This window comes from Ixodes scapularis, unplaced genomic scaffold (genome assembly GCF_016920785.2).
Source record: "Ixodes scapularis isolate PalLabHiFi unplaced genomic scaffold, ASM1692078v2 PGA_scaffold7__128_contigs__length_106722199, whole genome shotgun sequence".
Taxonomy (NCBI): domain Eukaryota; kingdom Metazoa; phylum Arthropoda; class Arachnida; order Ixodida; family Ixodidae; genus Ixodes; species Ixodes scapularis.
The window spans coordinates 66340038-66365824 of record NW_024609882.1 but is presented as its reverse complement, the minus strand read 5'-3'; the positions used below and the strand labels follow the sequence as shown (position 1 = coordinate 66365824).

The 25787-nt window shown below is 47.2% G+C and overlaps 1 protein-coding gene and 1 pseudogene across 1 annotated transcript; one reads left to right on the top strand and one right to left on the bottom strand.

Moving 5' to 3' along the window:
• The first annotated feature begins 2888 nt into the window (after window positions 1-2888).
• LOC121833153 (putative nuclease HARBI1) lies at window positions 2889-5053 on the top strand. Its single transcript, XM_042286258.1, has 3 exons — window positions 2889-2925; window positions 3943-4084; window positions 4630-5053. The coding sequence occupies exons 1-3, from the start codon at window positions 2889-2891 to the stop codon at window positions 5051-5053; spliced, it is 603 nt and encodes a 200-aa protein (XP_042142192.1).
• A 9528-nt stretch (window positions 5054-14581) lies between these two features.
• Window positions 14582-18812, bottom strand: LOC121833152 (annotated as a pseudogene).
• Between the last annotated feature and the right edge of the window lie 6975 nt (window positions 18813-25787).

The following is a 25787-nucleotide window of genomic DNA, read 5'->3' as shown; positions in this document are numbered from 1 at the left end:
AAAATAATTAGTATAAATATCAAAATGCTCTCCTCGAATATGATACTAGACATACCCAGCTACATTCTAGACGAAAATTCGATATTCTCAGGCTATGTTTGTGGCTTCCTGAGCTGGGCGGAACTGCCAAGAAAAACGTTGACCTTAGTCTCCAGAGCGAAAAGACGCGGTTTTCGGTGCCAGGGACGGTAATTTAGAAATATATAGAAAAATAACTAGTATAAATATCAAAATGCTCTCCTCGAATATGATACTAGACATACCCAGCTACATTCTAGACGAAAATTTGATATTCTCAGGCTATGTTTGTGGCTTCCTGAGCCGGGCGGAACTGCCAAGAAAAACGTTGACCTTAGTCTCCAGAGCGAAAAGACGCGGTTTTCGGTGCCAGGGACGGTAATTTAGAAATATACAGAAAAATAACTAGTATAAATATCAAAATGCTCTCCTCGAATATGATACTAGACATACCCAGCTACATTCTAGACGAAAATTCGATATTCTCAGGCTATGTTTGTGGCTTCCTGAGCCGGGCGGAACTGCCAAGAAAAACGTTGACCTTAGTCTCCAGAGCGAAGAGACGCGGTTTTCGGTGCCAGGGACAGGAATTTAGAAATATACAGAAAAAACAATTAGTATAAATATCAAAATGCTCTCCTCGAATATGATACAAGACATTCCCAGCTACATTCTAAACAAAAATTCGATATTCTCAGGCGATGTTTGTGGCTTCCTGATAAAAAAAAAACTAAAAAATAATTATTACTATTATCGAAATACCCTCCTGGAATATGATACTAGACATACCGAGATACGTGAAAGATGTAAATTGAATCTCCTTATCAATTTTTGTTTCTTCCTCAGCCAGGGGTAACTGGGCGGAGAAATGATCTGGCATAGCTCCCAGAGCGACAGATGCGATTTTTTTGTGGGAGGGGCGAGATAAACAAAATTGCAGGAAAATAATATTTATGAATATTAAAATTTTTTTGCCGGAGAATGATAGTAGACATGCCCAGCTACATGCCACGTGGAAATTCTACCTCCTCATGCGATTTCTTCTAATTTCTTGACCTTATGAAAAAAGCACTGTATGATTTAGTCGGCAAAAAGGCGACAAGTAGCCTAACTCGCACTTTTTGCCTACTGCTTTGCCTTTTAACACTCCAGAAGCTTCCTTGAGATTATAAATGCGAACTAGGGTGCCTTCATCTCCGCTTTAATCGGGGTGATGACATCTTTTGTAGTACCCGATGCCGACAGCACGTGCTCACAACGAGAATACAAAGAAACACCTTGAAAAAAAAAATGAAAGCCGCTTACAACTCCCTGTAATGCCGAATTAGAGCGCAGCTCTTGAGGAGGAGGAGGGAAGGGCACTGGGGGGGGGGTTAAACTAACCAGGGGGGGGTCACGTTACCTTGAGGGTCACGTGACCCCCAATGCCGATGATGTCATCACTGACGTCACTGATGACGTCATCAGTGACGATGACGATGCGGGTACCGATGACGTCATTAGTGACGTCACTGGTGACTTTACCAGTGATGATGACGATGACGATGCGAATGTCGGTGACGTCATCAGTGATGATGACGATGACGATGTGGATGCCGGTGACGTCATCAGTGATGATGACGATGACGATGTGGATGCCGGTGTCATCAGTGATGATGACGATGACGATGTGGATGCCGGTGACGTCATCAGTGATGATGACGATGACGATGCGGATGCCGGTGACGTCATCAGTGATGATGACGATGACGATGTGGATGCCGGTGACGTCATCAGTGATGATGACGATGACGATGTGGATGCCGGTGACGTCATCAGTGATGATGACGATGACAATGTGGATGTCGGTGACGTCATCAGTGATGATGACGATGACGATGTGGATGCCGGTGACGTCATCAGTGATGATGACGATGACGATGTGGATGCCGGTGACGTCATCAGTGATGATGACGATGACGATGTGGATGCCGGTGACGTCATCAGTGATGATGACGATGACGATGCGGATGCCGGTGACGTCATCAGTGATGATGACGATGACGATGTGGATGCCGGTGACGTCATCAGTGATGATGACGATGACGATGTGGATGCCGGTGACATCATCAGTGATGATGACGATGACGATGCGGATGCCGGTGACGTCATCATTGATGACGATGACGATGTGGATGCCGGTGACGTCATCAGTGATGATGACGATGACGATGTGGATGCCGGTGACGTCATCAGTGACGATGACGATGTGGATGCCGGTGACGTCATCAGTGACGATGACGTCATCGGGGGGTCACGCGACATCGGCGGGGGTCACGTGACCTCGAGGAGGGGGCCACGTGACCTCAGGGGAGTCACGTGACTTCGGGGGGTCACGTGACCCCCCACGAGGTCACGTGACCTTGGTGGGGGGCTCGCGCGGTGCATTATGGGACATTTCCCATGATGCACCGCGCGGTTACGCCGACGGCGACGCCGCTCAAGCCGGAAACGGGCCCCTAAGAGCTGCGCTCTAAAAAGGTGCCGTAGCACAAGTAAAGCGCGCTCCTACCAAAGAATAAAAAGCACAGCGCCCGTATGAGAAATATTGCATCATTGTCGGTGACATGGTCTCGTGACGATAATTTACGGGGGTCACGTGGCCATCGTCCGTTGCGCCACATAACCACGTAACCACAGTGAAAGAGTGGGCCAACGGAAGCCACAAGGTCATGCGACCATGATCCGTGGGGTCATGAGAACACGGTCCGTGGAGTAACGGGAACATAACGCGCGGGGCGGGGGGGGGGGGGGGGGGTTTCCTCTCCGCCAGGTCTCCACGCGGGAAATGATATTGCATTTAAGCCTCACAGGTTGTCCAATTGTCCAAGATGACAGCCAACCTTTTGCCGATCACGGGCCAGCGCGGTTCTTCTTGGTGCGCGGCCAACGGACCCCCCCCCCCCCCCCCACCCGAAAAGTACAGAGGAAGCACCTAGAGCTCCCAGAAGTGTGTGGGTCAGAAATTGTGTAAAGTCGTCCATTTCTTTACTAGGATTCGGGCATGGTACAGGAACCGCAAAATCTCTTATTGGTCCATAAATGCTATCGACATGTATGGCGCTAAAATGAATTCATTTGTCCTTCGAAAATAAGGATCTTGCTACCATGGTGCAATCATCAGAAAAATATATGTCATTCTTTAAAATAGTAAAGGTTTGCGAAATATTTTGAGCGTGAGATCTCTGCTATCCCAACCATGTTTTAACGCTATTGCCAGCACTCGGTTATTAGAGAGCTTTAGACCTAGATAACTCAAAATTGAGCGTGAATTTCAAAATGCTCTCCTGGAATCAATTAAAGCTAAGATTAATAAAGCGATCGCATTTGACCTCAAGCTCCAGTGGCGACAAGCTTTTCTTCCTGGGAGCTGAATGTCATGGCCTCGTTTTCAATGGGAGTCTATGGGATTCGGTTTGTTGATTCGGGAAGGAAATGTAATGGTCTTGAGGCACTGAAATTCTTCAAAGAAGCGGGCTATTAGATCAATATTATGGCCCCCCGAGTGCAATTAATTTTGTGGTGTTTTAATTGAATTACAAAAATAAAACTTTTTTGCCCATTGAGTTACGCTGGGGCGCTGACGTGACTGCCGAGAGATGGCGTAAGTTGCGAGCGGCGGCATGTCCCGGATTCTTGGGGTTGTCAGAGTAAACAAAATGTCGGACGTGGCTACGACAAGTCGAGTCCAAGCCATCTTTGCCGCGTGGATGCTGTCGCGGGACCGCGTATTCCGCGACCGCTTTCACCTTGGAGGCCCTCTTTGGGGCCTCCAACGTCGTTTTCGATTTGGCCGCGATGGCATCATGTACATCGCCGACGTGTTGGCGAGCGACCTCAGGCGACCAACGAGACGCAACCACGCAACCCCCATCATGATTTAAGTGCTCCTAGCGCTGAAATTCTTCGCTACCGGCACCTTCTTGATCACGGCGGGGGACGTCTTGCATCTGCACGAATCAACAGCGTCACGGTGCGTGCGACAAGTGACCCTGGCTCTCGCCAAGCAGGCACAGGACTTCATACGGTGAGAAAAAAAAAGAAGTCCTAACACTACAGTTTCTTTTTGCCAGTAGGCCAGTCAGCTGCAACACGATTTCGAATTCTGGGGAAGAGAGACTTATTCAACTTTTTTCGTGAGAGAAATGACTTGTTCAACTTGATTTCGTTAAAAAAAAAACTTTTTTTACCAACATGCAGCGCCATTATTTCGCCCTCGATATACATGCTCAAAGCGATGTCTGGCTATTACGACTCTCCGTAATCTTAAAGTTTCTTGTGGTGGGCGCAGTTCTCGGCGGTACTTTGTATTGTGGCGTGTTTCTCATTACGAAAAAACTACGTGTTGCACAACATGTTAGCGGAAGTATTTGGTGGATACTGACGAACGTTTCAGAAAGTGTGGAGCGTTTCAAAACAGTAGCGAATAATACGTACTGATTCACACTCAATCGTGACAAGCTTCATACGCAAACGGTCCGACTACGCCATAATCGAACATGTACTAGATTCACCCAACGTTATAATTTATTTGGTTTGAACTGACAGTGTAAACCTCATTTTCTACTTCAGGTGGCCAACAGCAGCGGAAGTCCCCGAGCTGCAGCGGCAGTTCTACGGCGTGGACGGCTTTCCGGGCGTCGTAGGAGCCATCGACGGCACCCACGTTCGGATCCAAGGGCCACCGCTGCACGAGGAAGTGTTGGTGAACCGACGCTTTTATTATTCCATCAACGCGCAGCTGGTGGTTGGCGCGCGCCCAAGGATCCTCAGCGTGGTTGCCAAGTGGCCCGGAAGCGTCCACGACTCGTACGTGCTGTTGAAGAGCAGTGTCGGGGAGAACTTCGCAACGGGCGCATACGGCGGCCTCCTCCTCGGCGACAGCGGCTACCCGTGCAGGCCTTGGTTGATGGCGCCTCTCCTATCGCCGACCACGCTGGCCGAGTGTGCGTACAACCAGACGCACGCAACGACTCGGTCCGTGGTCGAAAGGTAGGCTTTAGAGCTAGCTGCTCTCAGAGAAGACTAAGGCTATACGCACGACGTCGTAAAGCTCGACCAGAGAAGGGTAAACTAACGACGTGAAACGTTTTGATTCTCGCATAAAAACTCAACTGTCACAACGAGATTTTGAAAGTCACGATCGTGGCATTGCATATAGGGGCTACAGAGCCAATGCACGCCGTTTCACTGCGGAGCTAAATATAGTTCACCTAAAATAATTGGCTGAGTATGCTTTCACTACTGAGTTAAAATTTTTCTTTTTAGCTTTCCTTCCACAATGTTACTATAATATTTGTCAGGGCGGGCCAGACTTGCAGCATTTATTTTTAGCTCCTTCGAGGTTTCTTGGTTTAAATTTACCGCAGGATTTCTAGTTCCCTGCAGAACTGTCATGGCGTCTTTCTCACTGCGTTGGGCAGGGGTGGGGATGAAGCCACGACTTTTGAGCCCAGAGTCTTTGGGTTTTGCAGCATGCGCCTTCGCTATATGTTGTCCGAGCTGTCGTGCAACACCGAATCCCCCTAGGGTCAGCAGTAATTGAATGCAATCCAAATGGGATTTGACTTGCGCCTTAGCTTGGGCGTGTTCCTAATTCGGTATATTGCGTAAGCGCTATACTTTTTAAGCACCAGAAGAGTTAACGCATCGATAACCTCAAAACTGCTGCACGGTTGAACTTCACGGCATTTCTTAAATTGACGCAACATGCTCATGTCGGTTGCAAGACGGATATAGTTCTACGAGATTGAAACCTGTGTAATTTCCCTTGCAAGTCGGTCCGGGTTTTCAGTCAAAAGCGTTTGCTTGTGTTTAGAAACGGGTGAAATGTAGGAAAATATATGCAGGTATATCTACAGGATCCGCTATTGCAGTTAAGTGCCCCCAACCGCAATTCTCATGCGAAGGAGTGAACTGCAGCAAGTGGATTGCTGTTAATCCAAAATCTAACAGAACTGCTTGGTGTAATAACACAGAGCCGTTAGCTCCACCCCATTGTATTTCTATTCATGGCACAGAAAGTGTATCCCCAGGATAGGAAATCTTGTCAATAAAGAGAAGCAAAATGAGTGCGGCACCTAATTCAAACACTGATGACAGCTCAGCTTCAGTGCTTGTTTGTGGAGAACATTCTTGTACCCACAGCCTGTAATGCATGCTTGATGCCACGAGAGATGCACGTCTTGTTAGAAGAGGTGAGCTGCTGTACATGTTACAAGCCTAACCTGATTATTTATTTATATGGCACCCTCTTTCCACTGTCTGCGTGTAAAACATGACGCTACGAACACATTCAGGGGATGCAACTTGATTAGATGGAGTGTCCAGTTTATGTTCGGTGTGCCTGGCAGTTTTATCAATGCGGATAGCTGGTGCCCTAATCAAAGGGTCCATCTATCCGCTTCTTCTCCATTAAATAAGCATAAAGAATTTTTTGTGAGGTCTGTTCACCTTCGCGGCATCACCGCACCATTCGCGAACACGAGTCTCTCCTCCCTATTTGTCAATTTAACTGTAGTCCTCTTGGATGGAGTTTTTTTCAAGGCTAGTTTCGAACGCAATCTCTCCGTGCCTCCCCCTTCTCTGACGAGAACGAGTGGCATAACTTAACTGTCTTCCATGCATTGGGGTACAAGGGAAAGGTGGCAGTTAAGCCTGCTTTAGATTGTATAAAATGTGCCAAGGGCCAAATGAAACTTTTCAATCGCAGGACGATCGGGCAGCTTAAGCGCCGCTTCCTCTGCCTGCATGCCGAGCTGAGGATGTTGCCGGAGCGCTGCTGCACCACCGCTGTGTGATACATAATATTGCACAGCACTACACATGCAGGGAAGTTCACTGTGTCCTTCCACTAGAGGTGCCGGTGCCTCCGTCGCCACCTGAAGCAGACGATGGGATTGCGCGGCGACAAGCAATTGTGCACCAACACTTTCGTGGTGAAGTTTAAGCCTACAAGCACAAGTTTAAGAGCCGCACTTTTTTCTTACAAGATAGCTTTTTAATGTATTGGTCATACAGTGTTTAAAATATAAACTGTAAACAACGGAAGTTTCCCGTGGACCTAATTTTCGTGAATTTCGCGAACCGCCTCCGATTCGCGAACAAGAAGTCCCGCGAACAATTCGGGAAAAAATTCATCACCTTGAAAGCGGCATTGAGACACCGGGGAAACACGCGTCCAAAAAGCATAACGATATCATTATACGCGATATGTGAATATGATATGGAAAGTATCCTAAAGTAAATAACGCCATAGGTCGGAATGCAGCTCACCTCAAAACGTTTATTTGGTACATTCAGACAATTCCTGCCAGAGTATAGCCGATTCGGATCGTGTCTCTGCGGTTCTCGAGATCCGCATACACTTCAATCGGCCATGCTGCGTGAACGGGCTTCATAACTCATAGGTAACCTAGTAAGGACATCGCGGGACAGCAGATTGACGGGCACAAGAAAACGTATCGCACTGACACAGAACGTGCTAGCGTCGACGACCACGGTACGCAGCCAAGTTTAATTGGCCCCTAAACCTACTTTGAGTCGGTTTATTGTTGAGTCGTTGGACCCCATCGCCCTTTGTCGCTTGCCTTGCATGCAGTGTGTGTGACCTCGAAAAGTGAACCCAAGAAAGTTTAAGGGGTATGTGACCCAGTTAGTTTGGACCCTTAACTTATTTACACACTGGTTTGACCCCATTGCCCTTGGCGGTTGTCCTTTCATGCAGAGTGTGTGACCTCGAAAAGTGAACTCGAGAAAGGTTCACATCGAAGAAATTCGATGTGAACACTAACCCAGTCTTTGTCGGCGTCTTGAAGTTGCGGGTAACGGCAGTGACTTCCGGACCACTAGTCACACAACCTACCGCCGTCTTCCCTTTCCTAGATTTTGACTGACTGACTGAAGCCGCAAAATCCTAGAAGGATGAAAAGACAACCGGGCCGGAAAGGGGGGGGGGGGGGGGGGGGGGGTCTGGTGTCAGTCTGGATTCGCGAAAATTATAACCCGCGAATAATTTTAATTTTTCAACTTTGACCCAATTCGCAAATATTTGAGCCCGCAAAACTTCCGTCGTTTACAGTATATATATTTGTGCATCTAACACTTAATGTACTTGCAATCAAAATTATTGGTCTAACACACCTCCATTTCGAATCGGGAAAGAACAGAAGCATTTTAACAGACGTGCACAGCCATACATGTGCAAACTTGTCACAATGTCTGGGCCCCTTTGCCGATTAATAAAAATAATGTGAAAAAGACAAAGTACGAAGATTATATAGAAAGAAAAGAAAAAAAAAATTCAACTGGACGACATGCAAATAGGGCCACTAACGGTGTATACGTGAGCAGTAAAGCGACGACAGGGTAGAAGGTGAAAATTAAAAGATATTTACTGTCTTCACAAGGTGACAAAAACAGCTCACGTCAAAAAACTAAGCGACGCCCGGCACACGGCTGCGAGCAGAAAAACACAAAACCCAACAGTAGCTCAATATATAGCCCCAGCCTCAAAGCGAACGGGCCCAGTACAAGTGAAAATGAGTCTTATCTGCCGTCGACGCGGATCTAGGGCGCATGAATGCCTTTTCCGTGGTCTTGGTCCAGTCCGTCAGACGATTTCATCTGGTGCACTTCCTCACCCAGCTACACCGCAACACAGGAACCAACAGACCTCAATGGGGAACAATGACGTTCCAACGGCAGGCTTAACTCATTGCCGTCTTCACAACCGCAGGACGGGACAGCAGAGTCCCCGACTGCTCTCTGGGTTCCGGTCTTTTTTCCTGCCAGTCCACTTCTATATACAAGAACTAGGATCATTCTGGAGACAATTGCTTGACGAATCAGAAGAAGCTTCTTCGCTCCAATCAAAACTCAATTTAGTGGTTTTTAGAAAAACAACAAACGCAACGCTACTTTCACACTTCATCCAGCTGGAACAGTGTCGCTGGGCGGTGGGGTACGCAGTCAGCCGAAATTCTCGGTTCAGCGCGTACAAATGTTGCCTTTCCGCTAACGAGCTGTGCCCCGACCGTTTTCCTTCGGCTTCCCCACATGGTTGAACCGAACACAAGTCAAACAAAAACAAAAACAAACCTTTGATTCTGGTGGTCGACACACATAAGGCGGCCTTAACGTAAACAAACCAGACCGCAGGAAGTTTCTCTTAGATACATTCGGCGTGGCACAACAAAACACACGCACAAAGAGCAATCGGTTCTCGGTAGGATAAGTACTGTACAGTGTACATAAGGCGGAGTAGAGATGAGAGAGCCAGTCCCCGGTCGCTTCTTTTGGGAATATACGGCCTGCCTTGACAGACCACTCCCACAAAAGAAATGTAGCAACAGAAATATAAGGGATTCAAACTAAAAAAAAAAAAAAAAAAACACAAAAGAAAACTCAAACTTTCGGTTTGAGTTTTCTTTTTTTTTTTAATTGTTCTCCAAACCAGCCAGATTTCTGTCGAAGATGTTTACTTTCAAGATATAAGGGATTCATTGCACTGAATCGCAATCTTGGTTTTGAAACATGCCTTACTTGCAGTATCGCTTGTTTTGTGGAAGCATATTCCTGAGTTTCAGTCTTGCATATTGGCGACGTGCGCCACCGAAAGCGTCGCTGTGGTCGGCCTTCCGCGATTGGCCGAACGCTGACTATGACGTCGGAAAGGGGATTTATCACCGACGGAAATAAGAGGAATGAAAGAACTTTAATTTTGGCGGTGTTGGCAGTGTTTCTTTGAGAGCGCAATGATTTCAAGCTTCCACCGTGCTATTTACGAACACCATCGAACTTGTTCTTTGCAAGGTAATGACGTCACAAGGGGCAACCGTAGGAGGGCGCCACCAAAACATCTCGCCACTAATAGGCCCATACAAACAATAGACCGACCTCACCAGCCAATTTGACTACACCACCACTGCCGCAATGCATCGAGGCAACTTCAGACTTTCTGCACGTGCGACAACCTCGCTGAAGCTCTGCGCGTGTAAGAACGAGACGGCATGAGTCTTCTCGTGCACTGTCCTGGCACTGCCGTCTGCCTCCTCTGAACTAAAGTTATGATGGAGCCACGCATGCAGGTAACAAGGAAATATATACCACATATTGTCACGAAGAAACAGGTGAGGAAGCAAAGAATAACTGGGGAAACTGAAACGTTTAATGGGGACAAACTTGTTCCCAAAAATAAAAAAAAAGGAAACAAGATATCAGCAGAGCGTCGTGGGCGTTGAAGTCGGCGAAAGAGCAGAGTCGAACGCTGGGGCGAAAACTGACCCCGCTCACCCTGCGGAGTCCCTTATGTACCCCGTGGTTTTGTGGATCATTCGGCGTAGAACTTTCCATCCGTGGAACATCGGAACTCAATCAAACGAGAATGTTCTCGAACTTCCGAGAAGGGAAAGTCGAGAGAGTAAATAAAAGGACAGTCCACTAACTGGAATCAAACCCTGGCTTTTTGCGTGGAAGGCACGCGCGATAACCGTTAGACCACGAGCGCGCTGCCTACTTAGTCAGTTGCGCTCGCAGCGGTATGCCACGTGATAAGCAAATTAGGTGCTTCGTTTTATATGAACCATGAACAACCCGCCGACCAGTGGCTACTTTTCGATGCAATGCAGTCAAACACACTGAAACGCAACTGCGTGCATGAGCGTTTACGACGTAGCACTGCCATTTTGCAGCTGCATTTTGTACTTTCTTTCAATCTCACTCCCACTCAGCTGTGACATCAGCAAATGGTGGATGCTTTTGTCTTCGTTTTGAAATGCAAGAAGAAGACAAATGTGCAGGGACTTTGGCTCAAAGTGCCTCAAGGAACTTTGACAAAAGACAGCAAGAAGGGAAAGGATTGTAAGGAGTCCAAAGAGAAAAAAAAGCGTTGACGCTGACTGCATGGCACATCGGTGGTGACCTTGCACAAGCCTGTACAAATGCGGTGGTGCGGAAGGCAAATATTTTTTCTTGAAGTGGTGCCCTTACACGTGTTTACACGGTAATGACGTTCGCTTTTACTTGGCAGAGTGTGTAAAAGTTGCTGCATACTTTTTATGAAGCACCATTTCTTTAGTTCTGCATGCTGCCAAACGAGATAATGGAGTGGAAGATTTGTGCATGCGTGATAGTAAAGGTGGAGACATTGAAGAGCACTAACCACAAAACATATGCTTATTATGTTTACAATCCCCCCCCCCCCCCCCCCCCCCCCCTTTAAGGGCCGTCTTCTTGAGCAGCCAGTCCAAGCAGGGCAAAAACAGTCTTGCATCGTCCTCTAAACAAATAGGGTAGCATTCTGCGACTCTCTTTTTTTTTCTTTTCTTTTTTGCTGTGAGCTCTGCTTGTGCCGTTCTGAGCTCCTCAAGGGCTGTATTTAGGCAAGCAAAGACACACTTCTGCTTGAGTTTCCTGACTTGCGCGAGCAGTTCTTTATAATACTGCCTGTCCGCAGCCCGTGTACCGGCTGCCGATCCTGCGGGCGATGTGATGGGGCTTGCCTGGTTGTGGACGAGGAGGTCCCGGTCGTCGTCGGCCCGGTGGTACTGGTCGCCCTTCAGCAGCAATAGCTGCTGCCTGAGGCTCAGGCGGTCCCTCCGCTATTGTCAGAGGCCTTCCTAGGTGTGGCAGAGGCCCTTCCCGGCATGGCAGAGGCCCTTTCCGGCGTGGCAGAGGAGCTGCTGCACCAGACTCCAGGAGCGTCTCGTCCTCTTCCTGCAACCAGTCCGAAGGCTGGTAGTTTCGTTCCCTCGAACCTCGGCACCTCGAGTAAAATGCCCCCGGGGTCCACATCGACCTGGTGGGTGAAAGCCCAACTTCAGGCCCAGCCTCGTCAGTTGCTAGCCGCACATTGGCTGGTACTGTGCTGATCCTAAGAACAATCCGCAAGGATGCGTGTCATGTCACCTCTGTACATATTTTGCAAGCACTCTTTTTTTTCAGATAATCTTTTTGTGTGCTTGTGGATCAAGCTCGATCCCTCAGCTCTTGTCCTTTGTGGCTATTGTGAAAGTAGCTATGCTCTAGTAGAGCTAAAATACGGTGTGCAGGTCAAGCCCAATATTAATGAGCAAAAAGTAAGGGCGCGAACGAGCTGGTGTACATTGCACATGGTTAAAAAAAACCAAGACTGCGGGTAAACGACACAACACTACAAAGTCTCTATAGTGACTTTGTGGTGTTGTGTCCTTTACCCGCAGTCTCGGTTTTTTTTTAAACCATGCCCAATATTAGCTCTTGTGGTTATCAGTTGTGGATGCAGCTGGCTTCAAGTGAAGCCAGTGTGCAGTGTTGGTTCTGATATGTTGTGTTCTAGTAGGAATGTCACAAAGACACGTTGGTTGCGAAGGTAAGAGCATGGCGTTGCTGCATGGCCGCGTGGCTAGCTCTAACGGGGCTGGTATTCTATTGGGAATATTTGCGACACCTTAGATGGGATTAGGATCCATACAAAACAATACATAACAGGTGCAAGCCACCCTATTTCCTGGTTGCTTGTCCCTGTGTTTTTATTTTTCCAATGATTAAAATACTACCATGCTAAGTATCACATGTGCTTATGGTGATGCAAATTTAGGGACTGGATGCTTGTCAGTGTTAATAAATGGTACCCATTGGAGATTAAATTCGAGCTTGCTGCTCAGAATGACTTATTATTGATGGTATACCAAAAAAGACATTCTTCGTGTGGGCAAAATGCGTTTTGCATTTGTTGCGGAAGCTTGCCGTCGGCATTTGCTCAGCAGCAACGAGCTCAGCTATGACCTACAGTAAGCATTAACTGCTAAATGAGTGAGATGGACCAATCTTGTACATATTCGCGACAGACTCTCAGCTTTGTCTTTGCATTCATTTAACTTGGCAGCTCAATACAATGAACCCAAGGAAAAGTATTTGCAAGTGTTGTGTTTGCGACCCTCGTACCTACCAACATGTAGTTTTCGATACAAAACAAATTTGTGTTGCTGCTTGTCATGTTTCGGCTTTACTTAACAAACCTTCTAGCCTGTGTATTTTGTAATTATAGTGTAGTGGAGGACACAATCACCTTTGCATTGTTAGCATTGTATAATCATGTCGTATTACACCTGAGACTGCGGTGGAAGAAATCGGAAGAACTTTCAGTAGAAGGAACAGACACAGAGAACGTCTCAAACTCAGCTAACTGGTTTATTTCTCAAACTGCCTTTAAGTACCCACGGAACTTTTTCCCAACCACACTCTACAGATAAACTCCTTTGTTGCAGACATTTCGAACCGGATGGAACACGCGCAAAAGATACAAAACAACCCACACATGAGACGAGGACTTAACAATGGGGCACTGCGGATCATCGCAGTGACCTTGAGAGAGATATGTCCCGAATTATCCTAACAGTCGCGTCAAAGCGCAGACACACACAAAAAAAAAAACAAAAAAAAACACAGGTGGCCTCTAAACCGTGGCGACGCACCCAGACATAAAGAGACCACAAATAGAACACCTTTTTTTCCCTATTTCTTTTCCTTGGGAAAACACACCCAAGTGATCTCGAAACCGCGATCACAAGCACATTAAAAGAAATTTATAGATGTATATACACATACACATTGTCTCTCCCCCCATTTTCTTGCAAACCGAACGCGTTCGTTCAAAGTCTGAGAAACTTTTTGGAGTTGCGTCCAAGTTGCATCGATGCTTGGCTTATGCAGTTTCCAATAGAACTTATTCTTATTGTTTCTTCAATGACCCTCTTAATGTCATTTCGCTCTTTATGCAGAACTTCTGTCTCTGACCAATGCGCATTACAATTATTGCATTCCTCTATGTGCTTTGCTATTTCGGAGTTCGGCGCATGCGCTTACATTTCTCTTGTGTTCTAGTAACCTGTGATTGAGGCATCTTGAAGTTTGTCCCACGTACCTAAATCCACATGTCAACGGAATCTCATATACTACACTCTCTTTGCAAGGAACTGAAGGTTCCCGATGGGGCCTTCTGACAGCCCTTGTGGTCCGACAGAAAGGGCGTCAACCTGCTCATTTTTAAATTTGAAGAAAACACTACGTCCACGCCGAACTTTTTTGCGAGAGCCTTTAGGTTGTGGGAAATCCCGTGGAAATACGGGATTACTGCTATCTTCTTTCTTGCTTCCTTTTCCCGTGGTTCCTTGTTAAATTTCAGTTCTAATTGTCTTTTAATGAATTATTCTTCATACCCTGCAGATTCTAGCCTCCTCCACTGTTCTTTCACAGCACTACTCATAAAATGAGCGGATGATTTACCCAACGCGTTTGTTACTAAGGACTTAACTACCCCTGCTTTAACCGACTTGGCGTGACAACTCTTTCTACTTAACACAGGTTTTCCGGCTTTTTTCCCGTATTCCCAACAAAGACCTTGTTTGACATGTACGCGTAAATCTAGAAACTGCAGGATCCCATTTTCAGGTTTTTCAGTTGTAAACCTAAGCTCCGGAGCTGCTGCTTTTACAATCGATTCCAAACCCGGAGCATCATTCTCTCGAAAAGCGCAAATAAAAGTATCATCCACGTACCTTTTAACAATGCAACCATTCAAGTTATTTTCTTTAAGTGTTTCACTTACGCAACTATCTAAGGTGTTAAGATAGATTTCTGCTAACATCGGAGCCACCGAAGATCCAATGCATACACCATCTCTGAACATATTTCTGCCCATTATATTCAACAACTGTTGCTTGAAGGTACAAATCAAGAAGTGAAAGGAAACTGTCGATGGCGATGCCCGTCCTGGACTGAAAGTTTACCAGGTTTAACTCTAGCACTTGCCGAACTCTTTGCATGAAGCGCACTTTCTCAAGCGAATAGTATAGATCAGGGGTGGCCAGGCCAACCAGGCCTAAGAGCCGCAAACGAAACCACGAAACTTTTAAGAGCCACGGGGGGGAGGGGGGGCAAGTTTAAATTATGTTCAGAGTCTGACTGTACGTAGGAGTGCACAAGGCTGTACGACAGTACGTATGGAGGTACAAGGCTGCCAAACCCCGAGTCGCACTTCATTCTGCCTGAAATCCCTTCTTTTTTTCCTGGGGAAATGCGGGAAGGGGGGGGGGGGGGGGTCCCCTCACGAGGGATCCGCGAGCCGCACTTGGACCAGCAAAGAGCCGCATGCGGCTCGCGAGCCGCGGTTTGGCCACCCCTGGTATAGATCCTTAATGTGCATTGTATTCCATGAAAGCCCTCTAGAACATCAATCAGTGCCTCTGAATTTCTCAGTGAAAGACTCCCCTCCAGTTGAATTACATCCAACCCTCTTTGCAAAAATTTCGAGACGCTACACTGCCACGTTCCGAGTTCGTTGATTACTGTGCGAAAAGGCATATCCTGTTCTTGATATTTCAAAAAAAATTTTAGAATTAACGAAGACCTTGTTTGGTTAACTACTTGTTTTGCCAAATTATCCATCTCATCTTCCTTGAAGATTTCAACAATATTCTTCTCAATTTTCTTAATGTTCCCTTTCCATTCAATGAAGAGTGCGCTGAGGGCTTCGTCTGCCGTTCTTCCGAACACTGTCTCGGGAAGTACACCGAACATACCACTTTTGTCAGTCTGCAGCAGACGCAGCGATCCCCTTTCTAGTTCCTTCGCGGCAGCGCTTATGACACGAAAATCTCTCTTTTCAGTTCGAAAGCTATCATTCATCAGTTTGTCCATTCTATCAACAGCACAATCCACGAACGTGGCTCTTTCATCATGACCCGTCACTTTCGAAATAGTCTGAATTGCGGAAAACACATCTACCCTTGAAGGTTTCACGTTCATGCCGAACTTTGGGCCATTCCCCAGTGTTTGTTCCGTCTTTCTAGAAATGGACACCTCGTATGGATTCACCACGTGCGGTATAGTCAGATTGGACTGATTGTTGAGGTGTGGTAGTCTTCCACATGCTGTCGCCTGATTGTTCCTTTGGATGCTCCTTAACACTGTTCTTCGCTTTGCGCTCCAAAGACTGTCAAAAAGTACCTTCTTTCCTGCGTTCCAGCGTTGGAAGTCCTGATCGTGCTTGTATTGCTGGCCGAAGGATGGTCCAGATGCCCTCGCAGGCCCGTCGTAGTTCTTCAATTCTCTTGGTCGCACTTTGTCTGTATGCCTTGATAATCTTCTTTTTGGCGCTCCATGGGAATCTTGAGGATGATAGATGTTTGAAGAGGTTCGGATCCACATACTGCTTTCTCAAACTGATGCCCAGGAAAGCGACCTCCGCTTCCAATTCAGCCAGACGTCGTCCCAGGTTGTCGAGTACCGTGAATGCTTGAAGGATCAGCGAGGTTGGTTGGGGTACAGCCGGGGGGCCATAGTTGAAGGGAAATAAGCCTGCTTCCGGAACTATTAGTGAAAAGACGGTGAGAGCGCAGGCGAGCTGGTGGTAACTAATCATGTCGTATTACACCTGAGACTGCGGTGGAAGAAATCGGAAGAACTTTCAGTAGAAGGAACAGACACAGAGAACGTCTCAAACTCGGTTAACTGGTTTATTTCTCAAACAGCCTTTAAGCACCCACGGAACTTTTGTATCTTTTGCGCGTGTTCCATCCGGTTCGAAATGTCTGCAACAAAGGAGTTTATCTGTAGAGTGTGGTTGGGAAAAAGTTCCGTGGGTACTTAAAGGCTGTTTGAGAAATAAACCAGTTAGCTGAGTATGAGACGTTCTCTGTGTCTGTTCCTTCTACTGAAAGTTCTTCCGATTTCTTCCACCGCAGTCTCAGGTGTAATACGACATCATTAGCTACCACCAGCTCGCCCGCACTGTCACCGTCTTTTCACTAATAGCATTGCATAGCTCCTTTGGAAAATGTACCTTCTAGCATTTGAGCAGTGCACCAGACTAAGTCTGCTATCCATAAGTGCAGTGACTTTTCTCTGGAATGCCGATCTTGAATTTTAACTCGAGTAACTTGGCTCTAAGTCTCAGCGCTCTTGGATGTGGATAGATCCTTTTTGATCTGGATGGAACATGCCGGAATATACCCTCCATTGGGCTTAGTATTTAGTGCTGCATACCCGAGATATGGTTATAAATACAATGTTAGGTTTGCTAGAAGAGCCCCCAATTGTGTGAATCTCAAAAGGCTAGACTCCAAGGGGCTAGCCTTGATTGCATCAAATGGCACATCATGCATTCTAGTATAACCGTAGAAACAGCAGTAACATGCCAGCTCGCTAATCGGTGTCGATTCCCTCTTTTATGCGAGCAAAAATTTGGGTTTGTACTGACGATTGCCAGCGCGGCTTCAGTCAGTGGTGTGAATTGGTAATTGTTCCGTCCTGTGCCTGTGGAAGACAAAGCTCTTTTTATATTTTATTGGTGCATTGGATTTCGGCTGATTGCGGCAAGTGCATTCATTGTTTTGACTTGATTGTGTTAAGAGGTTGAAATCCACAATCGTTGATTGCTTCGATAATTCATTTTGGGGAATGAGAAGTGAATAAAAATTTCTTTAGCACAGAATTCTGCTTGATTGTGTTAAAATTCAGAACCCTTCATTGCTTCTATAATTTAGCCGGGAAAATAAGAAGCGAACGAAATTCCTTGAGCAGATAGAATGTTTCATTTTTATGTGCACTAAGACTTATAAAAACTCGCTGGTCCTGGGGTCTGCCTTCGAAGAAAGTGTCGAGCTGCAAAATGCATGTTTCGCCACTTTTTGGCATATGGTGCTCACTTGTTTCGTCGTTAAATATATATATTTCTAAACAAGCAAGCCACTATTTGTGCCATTATGCAAAGCGTCAATGGATGCCGCGAGTTTAGCACGGGTGCTCTCTCCTGACATTCTTTTTTAGCAACTTTTGTAATCTTGTAAAATATCTCTCGAATTACGCGTTTTCGTTTCTCCACCTCCTTCACCAATTGAAACTTTTTATCTACGTACCAAAATACTTTCTTCTTTACCTTGGAAGGGATTCGTGATCGACCGGCGACGTACAGAGCTATTTCTGTATCTTAAAAAAAATGGAGCACCCTAGCACGAGCCGACATTTCTGTAGACACCTTTTTTCGGCGTATGCGCTGAATGGTGGTGACAGACGACACATCCAGAAACGCGGCTCGTTGTCGCTTATCACATGTAAGCGAAGTTTGCACGAAACACATAACGCAGTTGAGGCTGAACCGCATGTAAGTGATGCGTCGCTCGATTTCTGGATTTCTAGAAACGTCGCTCATCACCTTCTTGGCTTGCCCCCGCCACTATCATGCGGTTTGCCTCGTCGCGAGAGTGACGGAGCAGCAGCAGAAAGGGTTGCCGTCATTTGTCTCGACACTCGCCAAATGGCTTACATCGCTTAAACGACTGTCGTCGTTGGTCGCTGCCTGAATCAGACGACCCCGTTTGTATCCCCGCCTGGATTCTTCGTCTTCCCCCGTTTTTCCCAGAATGATTGATTGAAATCTTGTCTTTATTGATGAGAAAGGTTTGCCTGCCTATGGTCTGGTGAACCTGAGGCAGGAGGGAGGGGTTTGTGAGGGTTGTAGGGAGAGGGGATTATGATGATGATGTTTAGGCTAGATAAATTGATGGACCTGTGATGTCCTGGTAAAACGTATCAGTGAATCCAGGATTTGCTGTCTGTGCTCTGCCTGTTGTGTGCATCAAGCGCACTGCTTGTCCATTGGTTGACGGGTAGAAGGGTGCTGACGTGATGTGTCTAACGAGACCAGCTTGCAAGAATGTGCGGAATTCTTCAGAGGTCAACTGGGCCCCGTTATCCCAGACTATTGTGTCTGGCATTGCATGCCTTACAAAGAGCTGACGCGAAATGTTTATGAAATACATGTTGTCATGCTCGACACAGGACAACCTCCAGCCAGTTTGAGAACGAGCCCACAACGATGAGGAACGTCTGTCCCTAAAACAGCTCAGCAAAGTCCATATGCAACCTCGACCAGGGTGCTGGAGTTGCATTCCATGCGTCTACTGAGGGACGAGGAGGTGCAGGGCGTTACTCTTGGCAAGCCACGCACTTGATCACATGGTCTTTTATGCTTCTGTCCATCTTGGACCACCCCACATAGCTGCGAGCCAGTGCCTTCATTCGGACGATGCCAGGATGTCCGACATGGAGGGCCTCCAGCACCACCTTCCTGCCTTCTGCGGGAATTACGACCCTGTTCCCCCAAAGTATACATCCTCTGTGAACCGCCAGCTTATGTTGTCGAATCGGCGGTATCGGGACCCCGATACCGCCGGTAGAAGGCATTCCGGCGTACAATCTCCGACGGTTGGCTGAAGGTCTTCGTTTCGGGAGTTGCCAACGCGAGTAGTGACTGTACTAAGTCAAAAGAGGCAGCTCCGTAGACGCTAAAAAAAAAAAAAAAAAAAAAACGAAAAAAAAAAAAAAACGGCACTTTTTCTGGTTGGGTTGGTGATATCGTTTGCCTCGAAGTAGAAGTTCCATCTCGCCTCGTTTGCCTCGAAGTAGAAGTTCCATCTCGCCTCGACTTGTCCAGAAACGCAGGGTTGAATTCGTCTATCTGTCCCAGGGTCGCCATTTCTCGTCGAGGGTAAATGGAGGATGCCCGAAGAAAGGGCGATGTTCACAAACCTTGTGCCTCGCCTGTACGTTCTGATGTGGGGACGTAGAGTGCGGCAGTCCCTATGCAATCCCATCCTCATCACCACATGATAGATCCTGGCCAGTAGATGACGACAGGATAACATGAACTATTTATTGACTCAAGACACAAAGGCTACATAATGAAGACATGACAGCTTCACTGTGTGCTTCGGATTTTACCGCGGTGTGGCGTAATCTAGGATTGCGATCTGCGTCCCAGATGGTGCCACCACTCAACACACAACAGTCACCATGAGCGATCTATTGAAACTGCGGCTATTGCCAGAGCCTTTCTAATAGGACACTGAAGTAAAAATGTCTGTCAAAAAAAATGGGTGCTTACAAGCACTGAGACGTCAGAACTTTTCAGAAGATATCTTTTTTTTTTTGGGGGGGGGGGCGGCGGTGGTTTGTGGGGGGGGAGGGCGGCGAGGGCGTTTTTTCGCCCCTCCCCCGTATCGTTTCCATTAAATTTCTGACCTGTCGGGGGCGGTCGCACCCCCTCTCCCCCCCGTTTCCACGCCACTGTACAAGCAGAACGTGATTACAACCATTGTGTCTGTAGTCGACTGTATACTGGTGGTTGCAACGACTACCATTCACGGCGAGAGCTATTGTAAAATGCGCCTCATACGGCTGTAGCGCTTGCTATGTATCGTATCGATAGTTTCATTGAGTTGCCCCGCAACACAGTAGCCGTCAAAGAAAAGAAAGCATGAGCGGCAGAGAAGGGCTGTGGCCGCACAGTTGGCAGGACTCTTCGTGGTGGTGCATTGACGGCACTTTTTTAACTTTTATGTTCACAAACTCTTTGCATCAGCCTTGCCCGTTCGTGATAGCGATGCACTTTGCGTCTATCTTCATGATGTAGTTTCCACGTTTTGAGTGTACCTTAGGGCCTCCTCGCCGAGTACGGGAAGCATGCCTCCCCCGAGCTCGGCCAGGCAATGATCAGTCGGCAATGGACCCCGAATGCATGCCCACTGAAACGCTGCCACCGGGACATCAGCCTTTGCGGTCCATGGCATATGGATCCCTGCGTTGTTTAAGAGTACTTCACTAACTCATAACTTTACTATGAGTGGCGTCTAAAGCCGATGGTCGAATAATTGCAAGATTCCAGTTACGCCTCAACCGCATATTGAAATTTGTTCTTCCGCGCAATAGCCTTTCGCATCAGAACCTTGTCTGTGGCATATTGGAACTTTCCGCTCGTAGTACATTTTGCCAACGCCGAAATATCCCGTACGTGCTGGTTAAACGTCAGCATCGTAAGTTTGGCACAGTTGTTCAAGTTCACATGCCAAAAACCAGGTAGTTCTGTAGAAAATGTGGTGCACATCACTGCATGTCCGGGCAATTTGTGGCATCCTATGCCTGGGTAGGTGATTTCATGCGGTGGGAAGTCAACCACCAACATGATGCGGGCCCCCGTTCGTATGCCCCCTGATAACCAAATTAGTTGCTTCGTTTAACCACGGGCAACCCAAGGAGTTGTGGCTACTTTTCAATACAGTGCAGTCAAATACAATGAAACGAAACTGTGTGTATGGGCCTTTACGCCGCTGCACTTCCATTTGGACCTTCAGTTTGGGCTTTCTTTCGTACTCGTTCCCACTCGGCTTTCACATCAGTAGATCATAGATGAAGGTTGCTCAAACACAAAAAAGGAGACGAGTTGTTTGGTGTCTTGACTGAATGTCCCTTAAGCAACTTCGACAAAAGGCTGCAAGAAGGAAAATAATTGTAAGGATTGCAAAGGAAAAAAAAAAAAGCTTCGACGCTGACTGCATGCCACGTCGGCGGTGACATTGCACAGGCCTGCCCCGCAGGGGGCACCTGTGAAAGCAGGTGTTTGGAGAGTGGCGCCTCCACGGACCCCGAGCCATGCGGGTTCGCCCGCCCACGTCTGGCTGTGCGTGGCTTTCCCGTGTCTGGGGAAAAGGGCATCCTGGTGGTTGAGCCGAGCCCGGGGTAGGTTTGGACCCTTCGGGGCCAACTGGGCGAGGCAATACACCACTTCGGCCCCCGCTTCTCATAGACGGGAGTCCTGGTATGGCCCGGCCAGGATGATTCAGTCTAGTCGCCACTTCTACTATCCCCTCTCTACTTTCACCCTTGTCTTCTCCTCCTTTTCACTCTTCTCAATTCTCTTCTTTCCTTTTTCAACTTCTCTGGCGGCAAGGGCTAACCTTGGGTGGCGACAGACCCCTTGTCCAGAACCACACTTGGGTATAGTTCCTGGGCAGTGCTAATAGCATAACGTTTCCAGCAAAGCCCTTTTTGTTATGGTGCGTTATCTATTCCCTAGTTGGGCTCCGTGGTGGGCGGCACACCGCAGGTTCCGAACAAACTTCGCCTCTTATGGCCACCCCCAAACCAAAACCCCCAGTTCTTGACGTGCCGCTAAGAGGCATCGTCCCGAACGAACTGTCATAGTAAAAGATAAAGATGATGAAACATTTTCCAGATTCATGGTGATTCACTCCGAGGTCCCTGACAAACCTCTCTCTAAGATGTCACCGTTTCTTGTAGCGAAGGTTCTTGACAGCCAGATTGGTGCTGATTACAAGGCAAAGAAACTGCATTCTGGTGATCTTCTTGTAGAAGTTGCCAAAAAGTCCCAGAGCATTACGCTTCTGAAATTGACATCCCTAGGTGACATACAGGTAACAGTGAGCACACATAGAACCCTCAACACCATTCGAGGGGTGATTTCAGAAGATGATCTTCTTTCCAGTAGTGAAGATGAGATCTTGGAAGGCCTGCGGGCATCTAGAGTAGTGGCGGTCAAACGCATTATGACGAGGCGTGACGTTGCAGAGGTGAGAACTAAACACCTTATCCTGACGTTCGAACGTGACACGCTTCCTGCACTCGTCAAAGCTGGCTACTTGAATTGTCGTGTCAGACCGTACGTCCCGAACCCACAGCGATGCTTCCGTTGCCAGCGTTTTGGTCACGGGTCGCGCAGCTGTCGGGGGAGGGAGACATGTGCAAAGTGTGGGAGCCACGACCATGTGGCCGACGTCTGTGAAGATCCAGTTGCCTGCTCGAACTGCAAGGGTTCTCACCCTGCTTACTCTCGGTCCTGCCCGCTGTGGCGACAAGAAAAGGAGATCCTTACCTTACGAGCAAAAGAGAACCTACCGTACCCTGAAGCAAAACAAAGGTTTTCCTTCATTTCTAAAGGTACCTACTCCGACGCGGTGCGCAGGGGCCCTGCACTACGTACGGACTCCAGGGCTACTCAGTTCTCTCTTGAGGATTTGGCAGGCCCCTCTCAGGCCCCGAAACAACCTGCGGGGAAGCAGGGTGTCCCAGGTAACGCTGGGAGCACACAGACTCCCCAGTCGATTCAGGCACGACCTCCGGCTGACCGGCAGCCTCGTTCCAGTAGCTCTCAAGGTGGAGAGCGAGGCCGTCGTTCCAATCCCTCGGAGGCGGCCCGCCTTGTTTCGGAGCAACAGGGCCCACCTGCTGCTCCATCAACGTCAAAAGACGAAAGTGTGAATGTGGGAGGGTCTCGGCCTGGTACGTCGAAGACTTCTTCGGCGGGGTCTGGCCGTGGCCGGAAACTCGTGGTCCAGGTCTCCGACCACGTCCGAACTGGCAAACCTGCGTCCAAGGTTCAGGATGCAGAGGGAGCTGTTGACATTGCTGACTCTTCAGCTCCTTCCTCGGATCAGGAGGACATGAAATGGCAAACTGCTAAATCAAAACAAAAAGGAAAAAAGCCGGTGGTTCCTCCTTAGTGTGTAGCACATGTAGGATTGCTTTAATTCATTTATGAAATCTTTTATCCTTTAAAATGGACTCTGTAATTCTTCAGTGGAACTGCCGTGGCTTATTCACTAACCTTGCAGATGTTGAGTTCCTTTTAGAAGAGTATAAGGCATCTGCCTTATGCTTGCAGGAAACACACTTAAATACATCTCACACTAACTTTCTGAGACGCTATAGTGTGTTTCGTAAAGGCCGCCCTAGCATGTCCATTTCTTGTGGCGGCGTTGCGGTGGTGCTTCCAAAACATATTCCATGTGCAGAGGTTCCGCTTCAGACGCCACTCGAAGCTATCGCTGTTCGTCTCTTGTTGCATAAAGCCATAACTGTATGTTCAGTGTATTTTCCACCTTCTCTTTCTCTGAAGCGACAAGATCTCGACTCTCTTTTAAGCCAGCTTCCAGAGCCCTTTCTTTTACTCGGTGATTTTAACGCACATAGTACCCTCTGGGGAAGTGATCATACAGATACACGTGGAAAGATAATCGAATCCATATTATTTTCACAGTCATTATGCATTCTTAATACTGGCCATCCTACATATTTTAGTCCTTCATCCTTGTCATCTACATGCATCGATCTTTCTATTGGCAGCGCAGATCTGCTACCCGATTTTTCATGGACTGTTGATCAGAATCCCCATGGAAGTGACCACTTCCCCATTATTTTAAAATGTAACGACACTCCGCAGTCTTCACCTACGCGCCATCCACGCTGGAAGTTTGAAAAAGCAGACTGGAGCCTCTTTAAGCAGTCATCACTCCTGGCCTGTTCTCGCCTCGATCAGCTTTCGATTGATGAGCTCAGCCATCTTTTAACATCTCATATTCTCACTGCAGCGTCCCTCTCAATCCCTCGGTCATCTGGACAGCTCCCGAGACGACCGAAGCCATGGTGGAATGAAGACTGTAAAGAGAGTCGCAAACAGCAAAACAAAGCTTGGAGTGTTCTAAGACGTTATCCAACTCGGGACAACCTGATATCTTTCCGAAAAATGAAAGCCCGTGCTAGGTACATTCGTCGGAAAGCGAAACGCGAGAGCTGGCAAAAATATGCGTCCTCTATCAATAGTAGTACTTCTTCCAAGGAAGTATGGGACAGGATTCAAAAAGTAAATGGCTCATATCATGCTTTCACTATTCCACTTCTTCCCAGAAATGGAAAATGCCCAAGCAATCTTGAAGAGCAGGGCAACATCTTTGGCGAGCATTTTGAATTCATTTCCAGCTCGCAGCATTACTCGCCTGCTTTTCTGCAACATAAAAGGAAAGCTGAAAGTATGGTACTGAAAACATCTGGTGGTGAACGCGAAGCTTATAATGCCCCCTTTACCTTACACGAACTGAACATAGTGCTCCAAAACTGTAAGTCATCGGCTCCTGGTCCAGATGGTATTCATTATTATATGCTTCAACATCTCCATCCTTCCACACTTAATATTGTTTTATACCTTTTTAATCGTATTTGGTTTGAGGGCTACTTTCCATTGGACTGGAGAATGGCAACAATCATACCCATACTCAAGCCCGGTAAGGATCCATCCTGTGCAGCTAGTTATAGGCCTATCGCTTTGACTAGCTGCTTTGGAAAGACTCTTGAACGAATAATTAACAAAAGATTGATGTATTTCCTTGAACTAAATAGACATCTAGATGTGAATCAATGCGGCTATCGTTCATCTCGGTCCACTCTTGACCATTTAGTACGGCTGGAGACAGTCGTGCGTGAGGCCTTCGTTCATAGGCAACATTGCCTATCTGTATTTTTTTACCTCGAAAAAGCCTATGATACAGCCTGGCGTTTTGGTACACTGAGGGACTTGTATGATATGGGTATCCGTGGTCGAATGCTTTGTACCATTGAGAGCTACCTCAGCAGGCGCTCCTTTCGTGTTCAGATAGGAACAGCTTTATCTAAAGTGTTTGTCCAGGAAAATGGCGTCCCTCAGGGAGGCGTTCTTAGTGTCACTTTGTTTATTGTCAAAATGAACTCCCTTGCATTGGCTATCCCCCCATCGGTGCAATATTCACTCTATGTAGACGACCTTCAGATCTCAGTGTCGTCTTGCAATCTGTCACTCTGTGAGCGACGAATTCAGCTAACTATCAATAAGCTATCAACCTTGGCCAATCAAAATGGGTTTAAGTTTTCCTCAGATAAAACAGTTTGTGTGTGCTTTTCTCGGAAACGCGGACTACTTCCAGAACCTGTTCTTGCACTAAACAACTCCACAATTTCTGTGAAGCGTGAGTACAAGTTTCTGGGTCTTACATTTGACAGCAAACTAACCTTTGGTGCCCATATTAAGAATCTAAGATTAAAAGCTTACAAATCACTTAATATTCTTAAAGTCCTGTCCCACCAAT